The following is a 14,894-nucleotide window of genomic DNA, read 5'->3' on the forward strand; positions in this document are numbered from 1 at the left end:
TCGGGCTCTCTGCTCAGCAGGGAGCCTGCTTCCCTCTCTCTCTCTCTCTGACTGCCTCTCTGTCTACTTGTGATCTCTCTCTGTCAAATAAATAAATAAAATCTTTAAAAAAAAATAAAATAATAGGGGCGCCTGGGTAGCTCAGTGGGTTAAGCCTCTGCCTTCAGCTCAGGTCATGATCCCAGGGTCCTGGGATCAAGTCCCCACATCAGGCTCTCTGCTCAGCAGGGAGCCTGCTCCCCCCCCCCCCCCGCCTGCTTCTCTGCCTACTTGTGATTTCTCTCTCTGTCAAATAAATAAATAAAATATTTTAAAAAAATAAAATAAAATATCATAATCAAAATCAGCATTTTATATAATCTTTCAAAGAACCTATATGAAGACAGCCTTACCCAATCATCCCCCCGTGCCACACACAAACCCCAACTGCTTTTTACTTCTACTCATTGATGTTACCCCTCTGTGTGGAAGAAGCCAGAATGCAGAAGCAGATTTCTATAATCCTCAGGGTTAAAAACGACGAGGAGGGGCACCTGGTGGCTCAGTGGGTTAAAGCCTCTGCCTTCGGCTCAGGTCATGATCCCAGGGTCCTGGGATGGAGCCCCACGTTGGGCTCTCTGCTCGGTGGGGAGCCTGCTTCCTCCCCTCTCTCTCTGCCTGCTTCTCTGCCTACTTGTGATTTCTGTCAAATAAATAAATAAAATCTTCAAAAAAAAACAAAAAACAAAAAACAAATCAACGAGGAAAGACAAGGCAGGTTCCTGAGCTCTCTGCCTCGCCTACAGCTGCAGGGTGGCTTCCCCCATCCCTGCTCCCTGGTGCCACCCCCCACGAGCTTACACTGTCCGAGAGTGTGACCCGATGTGGAAATCAGTCTTTACATGCGTCAAACCCCTTTAGTAGTCACAACCCATGGGGTAGTTGTGCTATTATTATCACCCTTATTGAGAAGTGAAGAAATCGAGGCATGAAACGCTTGAGCAAGAAGCCCAAGGTCACGGAGTGAGTCAGTGGCAGGGCTGGCATTAACCCCAGGACTCCTGGTCCCACCCCCCGCCCCCCGCCCCGACCTTGGCACATTCCCCGGCCTGTCCCACCTCTCAATGGAAGGGCTCTGCTTGTGTGGTCCCCCATGTCAGCTCTGCCGCTTTCAAATAGCCAAGCAGAGCATTAAGGTCCTTCCTAAGAAAGCTTAATGAACTGAGTTCAAGGAAAATTAATGGCAGATGTTGAGCCAAAGAGGAAAAACCACTGGAAGCTAATGTCAATGATCTACACTGAAAAATGCTGTGATCCAGTTTACTTTTAACTACATGTGTCCTCGCTGGCCAGGCTTCTTCACTGTTTCAGTGTGTGGCACTTCCTGGGACAGGGGAAGGAGAACAGGGTGCCTACACATTGCCTAGACATCCCGTAATTGTGCAGCATGGAAAAGCTTCTCAGCGTCCTCCTCTGGAAATGAAAGTGATGAGTCAGGCTGCGGCTAAGTTCTTCTCCAGTGCTATCGTGCTTCTAGTTTGGGGATCGTCAGAAGTAGCCTGGGTTATTAACATCTTGGTCCACAGAGCGTAACTCCTTTGGAGAGCTTTTAAAAATCCTAGTGTCCAGGCTCCACCTCCAAAGATACTGATTTAATTAAAGGATATTGGAGCCCAGGCATCAGTGCTTTAAAAAAAAAAATCACCAGGTGATTCTAATAAGGAAGCCAGTGAGAACCTAGGCTCTGGAGTGTTCTCAAACTTGAGCATTCATCAAAAATACCTGGAGGGCTTATTCCCACCCCAAAGCTTCTGATTCAGTAGGCTTGGGCGTGGGGCATCTCAAGTTAAGTTCCCAGGAAACACTGATGCTGCTGGCTCAGAGTCCACACATTGAGAACTCCAAAAGTTTTCACACCCTCGGAAGTGGTATATGTAGTCAGATGAGTATTTTTTTCCCTGCCCTGGGGAGAAAGCTCATAGGTTTCATTAGATTTCCAAAGAGACCCATGACTCCAGAAAGGTTAAGAACCAGAAGTAGAGTCAATTCATTAAATTTAAAGCTTTTTGTGGGCAGGGTTTCCTAGTAGAGGGCTTTGTAACTTTTCAGTCTTACTGTAGCCCCTTTTGTGTGTGTGTGTGTGTGTTCGTGAATTACCTGGGCATTGCTGAGCTGTATGATACCAACACGCTGACCTGTCTACACTCGGTTTCCCACCCCAAATTTGCACTTGGGACATCAGGTTGGGGACAAGGGTAAATATGACAACTTTCCTGAGAACCAAATGTGAATTTTGTGGGGAGGAGAATGCCAAATGATACTACTGAAACAGAAATAAAACCTCTACAGATAATCATGCTGTCTCATGCCCATTGACACTGGGGCCATAAACTTGAGAAAATGAGAGTTGTGCCATAACAATTACCTGGGGATCAGTTAAATAACATTTCATCTGCATGAATTATACTCATCCTCTCATCCAAAATGTGCCATGGGAAGTTCATATATAAACTTTAATGTGTGTGATCTTTCATCCTTTCAAATTTTCTATGTTTGTGGATGCTTTATAATGTAAACAATACATTAGAACAGACATCTATGCATATATTTTATAAAGAAATAAACAAGCAAACATGCATACACTGGGACTTCATGATAAAAAGTCTGGAGATGATTCACCAGGTGTGGTGGTCCTCAAACTTGAGAGAGAGCCAGAATCACTTGGAAGCTTGCTAAGTAAATGCAAATTCCCAGGCCTCACCTTCCTTCAGATTCAGGAAGTCAGAGAAATTCACATTTTACGCTAACATCTTAGGATATTCTGAGGCAGGGGATTCACTGACTCCACTATGAATAATCTTGTTCTGAGAATACCTTAATTTTTCTTTTCTTTTTTTTCTTTTTTTTTCTCTGTACTTTTTTTAAAACTTCATTCTAACCTAAAAGCCACAGATCTTCCTGGCAACGTATATATAGGTGAGTGCAAAGAGGGAAACAAAAACAGCAAACTCCTGCCCATCTTTCTATTTGCCGGTCATGATACCACACCCCTCGTCCAGTCTGCACAGTGGTGGGTGGGGATTGGGAGAGGGGCTGGTCACCACGTTCTGGAGGAGCCAGCTGCTGCCCTCTAGTGGCTCCCCAGCCCACCGGCTCACTCAGTGGGCAGTTTCTCCAAAGACCGGTTTGGCCATCTTTCTAAGTATCTCCCCATACAGAAAAGTTTCCCAAAAGCCTCATCAATTCAAGGCCTGCAACGTGTGAGCAAACAAGTCAACCAAAATGGCACTGTCCAAAGGAAGGGTTGCAGCATGAAAAACAACATTCTTACAAACATATCCATTCAACAAGTATTTGTGTACCAGGCATTGTTGAAGGCCATAAGAGAAACAAAGATCCCTGTTCTCAGAGCACTGACAGGCTAATGGGAAGAGACAATGAAGAAGTGAATTATCTCTTACTGTTATATGGTGGCAAGTGCTGTGGAGAAAAATAGGGCCTGGGAAGAAGAGAGGGAAAGGCTCACCAAAAAAGAAGGAAATGAATATTTACTGACTACCATTTATTTATTTACTGGGTATTCTATATAAGTCAGTTTTCTTAATCTTCACCCTCTTACTGTACCCCACCTTTTATTATAACAGCCAATTTTGCATGTAAAGAAACTGAACTCTCAAAACTGTAAGAGACTTGGCTCAGACCACGGTATTAATTAATAGCTGCGTGGCAAGGAACTTCTGAACTGGTTGGAGGAATGAAGCCCCCGGCAAATATGTAAGGAAGACTGCTCACACATGCCCTTTCTTAAAGCTCACACACCCACCTTCTCCAGGACTGGCAATGTTGTATGGAATGTGCTGGACCTCACCTTTCCCTGTCAGGGCTTCCCTCTTCTCATTCTCTGAAATTCTTATTTTACTCTATGTTAGTTCCATAAATGAATTCTCTTCCAAGAGGTAAGGGTTTGCTGATTATTATTTTTTTAAGATTTTATCTATTTACTTGAGAGAGAGATTGAGAGAGGGAGAGAGAGGAGCAAGGGGAGAGGCAGAGGGAGAAGCAGACTCCCCGCTGAGCAGGGAGCCCGATGTGGGGATCGATCCCAGACCCCAGGATCCTAACCTGAGCTGAAGGCAGACGCTTAACTACTGAGCCACCCAGGCACCCTGGGATTACTGACTATTAACTGTTTGCTAATCCTATAAATCAATTTTTCTCCATTTATAGGCCAATTAGCCACACTATCATTACCTAATGATGTCATTGGGACCTTTTTATGGAATACGTGAGTGGGCCCTTTTTATGGAATAGTCCCTAAATCTCAGTGGTGGAAATGTCAGGCCCCCTGGTCCGGCAGTGATGAATGTGCTTGCTAAAAATGGTATCACTTTGCAAGATTAGAGTCATAGTTAAAATATCAGTTTTTCATTCTCCCGTCTGTTAGAACTATTGGACTCTCAAAAAATGCTCTAAGAAAAAGAGTGTGTTCTTGTGAATATGACACAAATCTATCTACCTCATCAACATAGAAAATCTGTTCAAACCCTAAGGAAGATTATAGAGTGGGAGGATTCTAGTGCCTGGAGGAAATGAGCATTTTATAGCTAAGGAAAATGAGAAATGATACCCAAGAAAGTTAAGTAGATTTCTAGAGATTACAATTACAAGTGACCCTTGAACAGTTCAAGTTTGAACAGCATGGGTCCACTTACACATTTTTTTTTTAATAAATATAGTACCGGACTGTAAATGTATTTCTCTTCCTTATGACCTTCTTTAACAATGTTTTCTTTCTCTAGCTTACTTTTGTACGAATACAGTGTAGGGTACATATAACATGAAATATATGTTAATTCGCTGTTTTTGCTATTGGTAATGCTTCTGGTCAACAGCAGGCTATTGGTAGTACAGTTTTGAAGGAATCAAAAGTTTTATGTAAATTTTTGACTGCCCTGGGGGTTGGTGCCCCTAATCCCATGTGCTGTGTACATCTGTCATTTCTGACACAGCTGGCCCTAGCGCCTGACTTCCAAGACTGAGGTTTTAGGGGAGCTTTTGTTTTTTTGTCTACCCATCTTCAACGAGAGTTGTTGAGGGTGTTAAGAAAACAGATGTTGAGGGACGCCTGGGTGGCTCAGTTGGTTAAGCCGCTGCCTTCGGCTCAGGTCATGATCCCAGCATCCTGGGATCGAGTCCCACATCAGGCTCCTTGTTCTGTGGGGAGCCTGCTTCTCCCTCTGCCTCTGCCTGCCACTCTGTCTGCCTGTGCTCGTGCTCTCTCTCTCTCTGACAAATAAATAAATAAAATCTTAAAAAAAGAAAAGAAAAGAAAAGAAAACAGATGTTGAGAAAACAGACTGAATTGAATAGAAAGACTCAATACTTTAAAGAATTCCAGTTCTGCCTAAATGACTCTAAGAGTGTCACTGGACCGAAACAAGCACAGAGGAGCTAGTTCCTGGAACACAGTGGGTTGTCAACATACAGACCACTTTCCTTCCATTTGTCTTCCATGCCTTTATTTACCAGTTCCATATCCCCAGGACCCTCTGCCTGCTCCCCTCGTCTTACCTCACCAGCAAGCCCCAAGCAATCTCTCTGGCTCCGGAACTCCGTGGGCACACACTAAATACATGGTAGTATATTATCCTCTTGGAGGCAGAGGCCATGATTTCAATTTCTTCCTATCCTCCCAGCACCAAATAGGCCCTTGTCCTCAGAGAGGGCCACCAGCTTCTCTCCATTCCAGCTCATCTTCACTTTTCCGCCTGTTTTCCTTAAGTCATTCTGCTATTAGAAATCTCTCTATAGGGGCGCCTGGGTAGCTCAGTGGGTTGGGCCGCTGCCTTCGGCTCAGGTCATGATCCCAGGTCCTGGGTTCGAGCCCCACATCAGGCTTTCTGCTCGGCAGGGAGCCTGCTTCCTCCTCTCTCTCTGCCTGCCTCTCTGCCTACTTGTGATTTCTCTCTGTCAAATAAATAAATAAAATCTTTAAAAAAAAAAAAAGAAATCTCTCTATGGGGGCGCCTGGGTGACTCAGGGGGTTAAGCCTCTGCCTATGGCTCAGGGCATGATCCCAGCATCCTGGGATCGAGCCCCACATCGGGCTCTTTGCTCAGCGGGGAGCCTGCTTCCCCCCCACCCCCCCACTGCCTGCCTCTCTGCCTACTTGTGATCTCTCTCTGTGTGTCAAATAAATAAATAAAATCTTTGAAAAAAAAAAATCTCTCTTTGGTTTCCATTATATAGGCTAAACTCCAATTCTGGAACAAATCATTCAAGCCCCTTTGAGAATTATCTCCATCTATTTTACTTATTTACTTACCTCCTGCCTTATTGCCTCCCAAAACCGTCCCTCCAAGGCCATGAACCTTCTCAGCACTCAAAATTTGGGGCTTTTTCCCTGAAGTGCCTACGGAACTCTTTGAGGCTAAGGCTCACACTACATCCATGTCCTAGCTGAGGTTTCCTTCCCTACCCTGAGCTCCTATTGTTCCTTGTCCCACAATGTAGGGTCCCAGTTAAATCTATGGCTCCTTTAGAGAAAGGACTGAGTTTTCTTCATCATTGTATGTTCCCAAAGCTTTCGGTGCTGTCGAAATGGCAAGGGGCTGAGCAAGTGCAGAGGGATGAATGAAAGAATTCAATATATATTTGCTGGTTGTTGGACATTAGTGACCCTGAGAATGTCAGGAGGTATCAAAGAAGATCTTCAGAGTCTTATGTTCATTGGCGTCCTTGGGAGAAACTAAATCTGGCTTGGGACCAGGGGACTCAGACCCACCTTAACTCTCTCCTACTACTGGAAACACAACCAACTATCTGGGAGATTTGGGAAGACGTTATGTCAGAAGAAAATGTTGATAATTCCCCAGCTCAATTTTTGTAATTTTTTTTTTGTCAGCCTCTTCTTTCTTATTCTTTTTTTTTTTTTAAGATTTTTTAAATTTATTTGACAGACAGAGATCACAAGTAGGCAGAGAGGCAGGCAGACAGAGAGAGGAAGGGAAGCAGGCTCCCCGCTGAGCAGAGAGCCGGAGAGGGGCTCAATCCCAGGATCTTGGGACTATGACCCAAGCCGAAGGCAGAGGCTTTAAACCACTGAGCCACCCAGGTGCCCCCTCTTCTTATAGAGATATTCTAGCACAGGATGGGGTTCTAAGGGGCTGGCTTCAGGACATGACCTATGCAATTACAGAGGGCCCTACCCTCACAGGAGCCCCACAGTTTAATGCTCTAATGTCAATTCTTACTATATTTGAGCAAGGCCCCATGTTTTCATTCTGCATGGGGTCCCACAATTTATGTAGCCAGTCCTGCCAATGAGTGCATGATGCATACTTTCCAACTTTTTCAGTTTGCTGGAACTTCCCCAATTTTAATACTGAAAAGTCCTAAGTCTTGGGAAACTCTTCTGTCCCAAGCAAACTGGGACACTTTGTCACCCTATTTCTGGTCCTCAGACTGCAAACATAGGAGGCATGCATCACTTTGTTCAATTTCTAATATGACCTAATGATTTACAAGCAGAAGGGTCCATTTAGGACACATAAGCTTCATGGTAAACCCTGTGACCCCAGCAACTTATTATTTCTAAACATAACTTATACATCTCTGTGAACTACAACTAAGGCTTTATCATCTCACACTTTTAAGCTACTACAAGGAATCTATTTCAAAGGACAGCCTATAGGAAAAAATTGCAAATTCTAAGGTCAATGGAAGGGTATCAGTGAACTATGAGCCACCTGGAACGGGAGGGTAAAATGTGTGTGGGAGCGACTTACTGTGAACAACACCTAAAGCCTTGATCAGTTTCTCAAAGCCATCTGAGACAACGAAAAAATAAAATGCACTGGCTAATTGTTTTGGTGAATCTTGAAATTTGGGGGCATTCCAGAGAAAGTTCTAAGGAGTTCTGCTTGGAGGACCCTAATATACCAGACCTTCTGAGGCCCATTCTGTTTTAGAGCCAGAATTCACAGCCCATCTAGCTCTAGTGACCAGAAACTCATCTAGAAAGTCTAACATGACATAATATGTCTGATTAATCTTATATTCATTTTAATCCATTGCATATATTAAACCACTCTGGGCAGCAAGGCAGACAGCAGAAATTCTCTAGATTTTACTTGTACAATACTTTCATATGGGCCCTCAATTGAAGATAAGTAAAGAATATATCCAGGAGCTTTGATAGCTACACAGTATTTTTTTAAGATTTTATTTACTTAAGAGAGAGAGAGAGTGAGAGAGAGCATGAAAGAAGGTCAGAGGGAGAAGACGACTCCCCATGTGGAGCTGGGAGCCCGATGCAGGACACAATCCCAGGACTCCAGGATCATGATCTGACCTGAAGGCAGTTGCTTAACCAACTGAACCATGCAGGTGTCCCAATAGCTACACAATATTAATTGTAATTTTTAATAACTGATGTCCTAAGAAAAAAAAATCTTAAATTCAGCAGCTATAATTTTTTAATTGAAAATATTAATACACGAATTCTCAAGATTGTAATCCTAAAAGAACAAAAAAAAAAAAAAAAAGGAAACTTGGATACACTTACAAGTCCCAGCCGTGAGCTAGTTTGGCGGCAATGCCTGTCACCCCATTGTTTGGTGACGTATTTGTGTACTCAACCAAATCATCTCGGAAGTTCCCTCTCCCCTGTTTAGCAGTCAGCCCCCTTCCCTGTCTGTCCCTTCTGAAACTACTCACTTATTTGGGGAATACAGTGGAGATATAGTGGTCAGTAAAACACACTAGGTGTCCTGCTTTGTGCCTTTAACAACTTATGCTGCCCCCAGCGGTGCAGTAGGGTTCCTGTTACCGTATATCCTAGCTAACCAGAGGTGTCAGCAGTCTTTTTCATCTTGCAGTTTGATAGAAATGGAATGGTCAATCACTATTGTCTAATTTCCATTTTCCTGATTAGTAATGGAGTTGGCAAGCTGTTTGGCCCCCAGTTCCCTGACCTATACATTTTCAATTCATATCCTTGGCTCATATTTCTATGGGACTGTTTCTCTCATTAACACGCAAGTTTATTGTATATTCCGGATACTAGCTTAGGTCTGGTTCTCAGAAGCAGACCCTGATACAAGGACTCATGTGCAACTGATTTACTAAAGAAGAGCTATTTAAGAAAGCGTTTTTCAAGGAATTGGGTATTTACAAGGGAAATTGGTAAGAGAATGGGGGAAACAAGACAGGAAAATGGAGGAAACAAAGCCAGAATGTGTCTCAGGCCAAGTCCTGTAGAAGGCAGTCTCTGTCTGGTCCCACCAGGGACTTTGAAATGTCAGTTACATACCCACCGGTTGCTGGCTAAAGGTCATGTTGTAGAACGTAAATTACGATGCATCTGGCTCTCTGCACGTGTGGGAGCAATGTAACTGTGATTCTTTTTAAAAAGGAGTCACAGGTGTTAGCTGTTGGAAGCAAAAACACACCAGGGTGGGAGATGGGATGCACAAAACAGTAAAGAGAATCTGAGGTGATCTGGGTGGGGAACTGACATCACCCACTATAAGTAACAGTATTATGAAAGTATCAATTTCACTATTAATTCAAGAAATGCAAACTGGAAAAAAAAAAAAGAAATACAGGCTGTAACAGGAAGATATTTCTACCTGTACAGACTTAAGAGTTAGTCAAAAGTTCTAACCACACACACACACACACACAAATCGTAGCTGTGTGAGGTGATCATTTTGTGGTCATCATTGTGCAGGATATACATACATAAAATCACTACACCGTCCACCTTAAACTTACACAGTGTGTCTGTATCTTGATAAAGCTGGAAGAAAAACAAAAATAAGACACTAATTTGTATTATATTTATTGATAGGAAATACATCTTTCATCCAATTTTGGAACTTCGTATATTGTACTTATCTTCCCAAATATTTTATAGAATGTACAATGAGAGGGAAAAAAAACTCCAAATGTTCATGTTTATTCAAATCAGGTGTGATTATTTATGGTTTTGAAACCTCATGTTTGTAGGAAAATTTCTCAATCTTCAAAACAAAACAGAGGCAATATTCGGCTCCAGATTGGCAATGGTGAGCCAGGCCTTTGCATTTGTTGTTATTGGAAATATAAAATGGTACAGTCCTTTCAAAAATGTTTTGACAGAATCTATCAAAATTTAAGATTGCATGATGTCATGATTCCTTTCCTAGAAATTTATCCTCCAGCCATATTCACATGAGACTAGGTTGGTTACTGCAGCACTATTATAAAGGCAAAAAAACTAAAAAGAATCCACAATTCTTTGCGGTTTGCAATAGGGGACATCCATAAAAAATAATGTTAAAAATAATCCAGTATACAACTATGTGTACTGGCATGGAAGGTTGCCCGTAAGATATTGGGCATATTTGTTGCTTGCTGTATAACCTTGTGCAAAAGATCGAACCTCTTAAATCCTTTCATCTCTAAAGTAAGGATAATATTGAAATGTTAGGGTCACTATGCAGGTTAAATTAGATAGTACCTATCAAGTGTTTTTGCATAGTGCTTGGCACATAGTAAATGATCAGTTACTATTAGTAGTATCATTATTATTATCAAGAGAAAAAACAAAAGCTTGAAAATAGCATGTATCATTATTTTTCTTCTGTAAAAAAGGTCCAACTTATTCTACAGGAGGAAAAAAAAAAAGATGCTCAACATCTCTCATCATCGGGAAATGCAAATCACAACCACAACGAGCTATCACCTCACACCTGTCAGAACGGCTGAAATCAACAACACAAACGTTAAGTGTTGGTGAGGATATGGAGAAAAAGGGACCCTCGTGCACTGTTGATGGGAACGGCGCAGCCACTGTGGGTAACAGTATGGAGGTTCTTCAAAAAATCAAAATTAGGGACGCGGCTTGGCCCGGCAGCGCTCCCACACCCTCACGCCCCAACCCGTCGCCTCCTCCACGCCCGGCCTGGAACATGGCGGCCCTCAAACTCCTCTCCGCCTGGTCCCCGCTCTGCGCCTCCGCCCGCCTCACCGGGGGCGTCTGGTCCAAGGGATGTATTTGCTACTTTTCAACCAGCACGCGTCGCCACACCAAATTCTATACAGATCCAGTGGAAGCTGTAAAAGACATCCCTGATGGCGCAACAATACTGGTTGGTGGTTTGGGGTTATGTGGAATTCCAGAGAATCTTATAGGAGCCTTGCTGAAGACTGGAGTGAAAGGCCTGACTGCAGTCAGCAACAATGCAGGGGTTGACAACTTTGGGCTGGGCCTTTTGCTTCGATCCAAGCAGATAAAACGCATGGTCTCTTCATACGTGGGAGAAAATGCAGAATTTGAACGACAGTACTTAAGTGGTGAATTAGAAGTAGAGCTGACACCTCAGGGCACGCTTGCAGAGCGGATTCGTGCAGGTGGGGCTGGAGTTCCCGCATTTTACACCAGCACCAGGTACGGGACCCTAGTGCAACAAGGAGGGGCACCGATCAAATACAACAAGGATGGCAGCATTGCCATTGCCAGTAAGCCGAGAGAGGTAAGAGAGTTTAATGGTCAGCATTTTATTTTGGAGGAAGCAATTACTGGAGATTTTGCTTTGGTGAAAGCATGGAAGGCAGACCGAGCAGGAAACGTGATTTTCAGGAAAAGTGCAAGAAATTTCAATTTGCCAATGTGCAAAGCTGCAGAGACCACAGTGGTAGAGGTTGAAGAAATTGTGGATATTGGATCATTTGCCCCAGAAGACATCCATATTCCTAAGATCTATGTACATCGCCTTATAAAGGGAGAAAAATATGAGAAAAGAATTGAGCGTCTATCAGTCCGGAAAGAGGAGGATGTAAAAACCAAATCTGGTAAACCTGGAGATAATGTGAGGGAGCAGATTATCAAGCGGGCAGCTCTTGAATTTGAGGACGGCATGTATGCTAATTTGGGCATAGGAATCCCACTTCTGGCCAGCAACTTTATCAGCCCAAATATCACAGTTCATCTGCAAAGTGAAAATGGAATCTTGGATTTGGGTCCGTATCCACTACAAAATGAAGTTGATGCAGATCTAATCAATGCAGGCAAGGAAACAGTTACTGTTCTTCCAGGAGCCTCTTACTTCTCCAGCGATGAATCATTTGCGATGATTAGAGGGGAACATGTCAATCTAACAATGCTAGGAGCAATGCAGGTTTCCAAGTATGGTGACCTGGCTAACTGGATGATACCTGGGAAGATGGTGAAAGGAATGGGAGGGGCTATGGATCTAGTGTCCAGTGCGAAGACCAAAGTGGTGGTCACCATGGAGCATTCTGCAAAGGGAAATGTACATAAAATCATGGAGAAATGTACATTGCCACTGACTGGAAAGCAATGTGTCAACCGCATCATTACTGAAAAGGCTGTGTTTGATGTGGACAACAAAAAAGGACTCACTCTGATTGAACTCTGGGAAGGCCTGACCGTGGATGACATAAAAAAGAGCACTGGGTGTGATTTTGCAGTTTCACCAAAACTCATGCCAATGCAGCAGATCACAACTTGAAATGTGAAATAGACATTTGTCCTAGACTGTGTGTTTTTCATTTTAATCACATAGGATTTCATTGAAAGGGTATCAGTAATCGTAATTGTATGTCTCATGTAGTTTTTGACTAGTTTTCTTCAAGCATTTTCCACTGTACCTAGCCATATAGACTTTGTTCTCTCAAGTGTGCTATGACATCTTAATGAAAGGCAACAAATAAATAAATAAATAAAAATTTAAAAGAAAAAAATATATATATAATTATCTTAATTGTTCTATAAGTGCCAAGAAGGCTTATCTTTAAAATAGGTGCTCACATTGGATTTATCTTTATCTTTTGTGGTAGGTACATTAAATTATACCAGGATGGACCCTTAGGAAGACTTTCATTGATGTGCCTTTCCTCCTAAATCCTGACAGAGAAAAGAATGAGGGAGAAAAATAACTCCACCCAGAGTATGCCCAATGCAGCATATTGTACCTAGTCCTGAATGATATGTGAATTTTGAATAGGAGCAATGCTGTCTTAATGATTATGTTTTTCTTTTGGCCTCCCCTGACTTTTCTTTTAGAGCCTCTGATTTTGTGATTGTATCTTCTTTCCCTAAAGCATCCCTTCTCCTCCCACACTTCCTATAACTAAATAGTTGCTCAGTTAGGCAAAAAGGAACATCTCTGTATGGGAGAAGTAACTGGTTCATTGGAGAGACCAAGGGGTAGAGGGTTTATTGGTGCTGATGTCCCACCAAGAAGCTGCCTTTATAAACCAACCACCGGTGCTTTGCCAAAGACCAAGTTTTATTATGACAAGAGGGTTGTAAACCTAAATGATCTAGTCAGCTTTCTCATTTTAAAATAATGCAGTATTTCTGTGTATCCAGAGAGATCCCTAAGAGGCTTTCTCTATGTTACTGAGGCCCAGTGGGCTACCCAAGATGACCTCTTTGGGCACAAGGGGCTGTGGGATAATTTATCATAAGTCCAGTCACAATGACAACAAAATTTAAATTTTTTCTTTCTTTTCAGGCTCTCTTACTTCCGTTCAGAAAAGTTTCTAAATATTGAATCCCTTTTTCTATAGAACACTGTTCTTTTTTCTGCCCAGGCTACTTCCTTGAATAAAGTATTTTATTTAGCTTTACCAAAATAGAGGAAATACTGATGAGCATCCAGGATTTGAAGAGCAGTGAACTTCTATTGTTAGAAAATAAACATGGGGGACTAGGTTTTGTAAGGAACTTGTCCTCAGAGCAGTCCTCCTTACCACCCAGTTGCCTCAGGGGGTATCCTAAGCATCCTGGGTATCAAATGGGAGAAAAGTCCAGGCTCCCTAAAGACGGGTCAGACAGCTGTCCTCCAGACAGAGGTAGGCACATAAACAGTGCAATATAATTATTGCTCTGGCACCAGAGATAGGAATTTATGCATATGTTTAGGAGACAGTTATCATTTAAACTCACTTTTCTTCAGGTAGGACTATAATTGCGTCATGTATGGTATTGGAGGCGAGAGGCTTTTTTGGCCTCACACTCTCTATCTAAAATAGTCTTAACTGACTGGCTGCAGGATTGAAAGCTTATTTTCCCAGTACTGACAAAAAGGACTCTTATTGGAATTTGTGAGGTAGGAGAATAATACATATCTGTTAGAATTATAATTGAAAAAATGTATGTTATTGATGGTTGCTATATTTGCAGACTTAGTTGCTTATCATTCCAGTCCATTACTTTAGGATAATGTGGTTCGAAGTGTGTTCCCAACTTTGAGTGGCAGAACCTATGTAGATGACTTTATATTCTTGATTAAAGAGTTCCATGGATATTAAACACATTTTAAAAATAGCATAAATAATCGAAACTGTTGTAGATCGCTGTGATTGTCTTTTTTCTTGTTTGGGAACGGTGTGACCAGTTATGGGAATAATATACTAGAGACTGGTGGAAAGACCAACAATAAATAGTTCACATATTTTACTGCTTCAAAAAAAAAAAAATCAAAATTAGAACTACCCTAGGATCCAGTAATCCCACTACTGGATATTTACCCAAAGAATATGAAAACACTAACTTGAAAAGATATAGGCACCTGTATGTTTATTGCAGCTTTATTTGCAATAGCCCAGTTACGGAGCAGCCCAAGTGTCCATCCACAGATGAAATGAATAAAGAAATGGGGGTACACACACAGAACAGAATACTACTCAGCCATAAAAAAGAATGAAATCTTGGGGCGGCTGGGTGGCTCAGTGGGTTAAGCCTCTGCCTTCGGCTTAGGCCATGATCTCAGGGTCCTGGGATCGAGCCCCACATCAGGCTCTCTGCTCAGCAAGAAGCCTGCTTCCCCCTCTCTCTCTGCTGCCTCTCTGCCTACTTCTGATCCCTCTCTCCCTCTGTCAAATAAATAAATAAAATCTTA

At 42.5% G+C, this 14,894-nt stretch overlaps 1 protein-coding gene across 1 annotated transcript; it reads left to right on the top strand.

The window, feature by feature from the left end:
* The first annotated feature begins 10,865 nt into the window (after positions 1 to 10,865).
* LOC125098610 (succinyl-CoA:3-ketoacid coenzyme A transferase 1, mitochondrial-like) lies at positions 10,866 to 14,459 on the top strand. Its single transcript, XM_047727581.1, has one exon. The coding sequence runs from the start codon at positions 10,935 to 10,937 to the stop codon at positions 12,495 to 12,497; it is 1,563 nt and encodes a 520-aa protein (XP_047583537.1). The 5' UTR covers positions 10,866 to 10,934; the 3' UTR covers positions 12,498 to 14,459.
* The last annotated feature ends 435 nt before the right edge of the window (positions 14,460 to 14,894 follow it).

The sequence above is a fragment of the Lutra lutra genome, chromosome 1, assembly GCF_902655055.1.
Source record: "Lutra lutra chromosome 1, mLutLut1.2, whole genome shotgun sequence".
Lineage (NCBI taxonomy): Eukaryota > Metazoa > Chordata > Mammalia > Carnivora > Mustelidae > Lutra > Lutra lutra.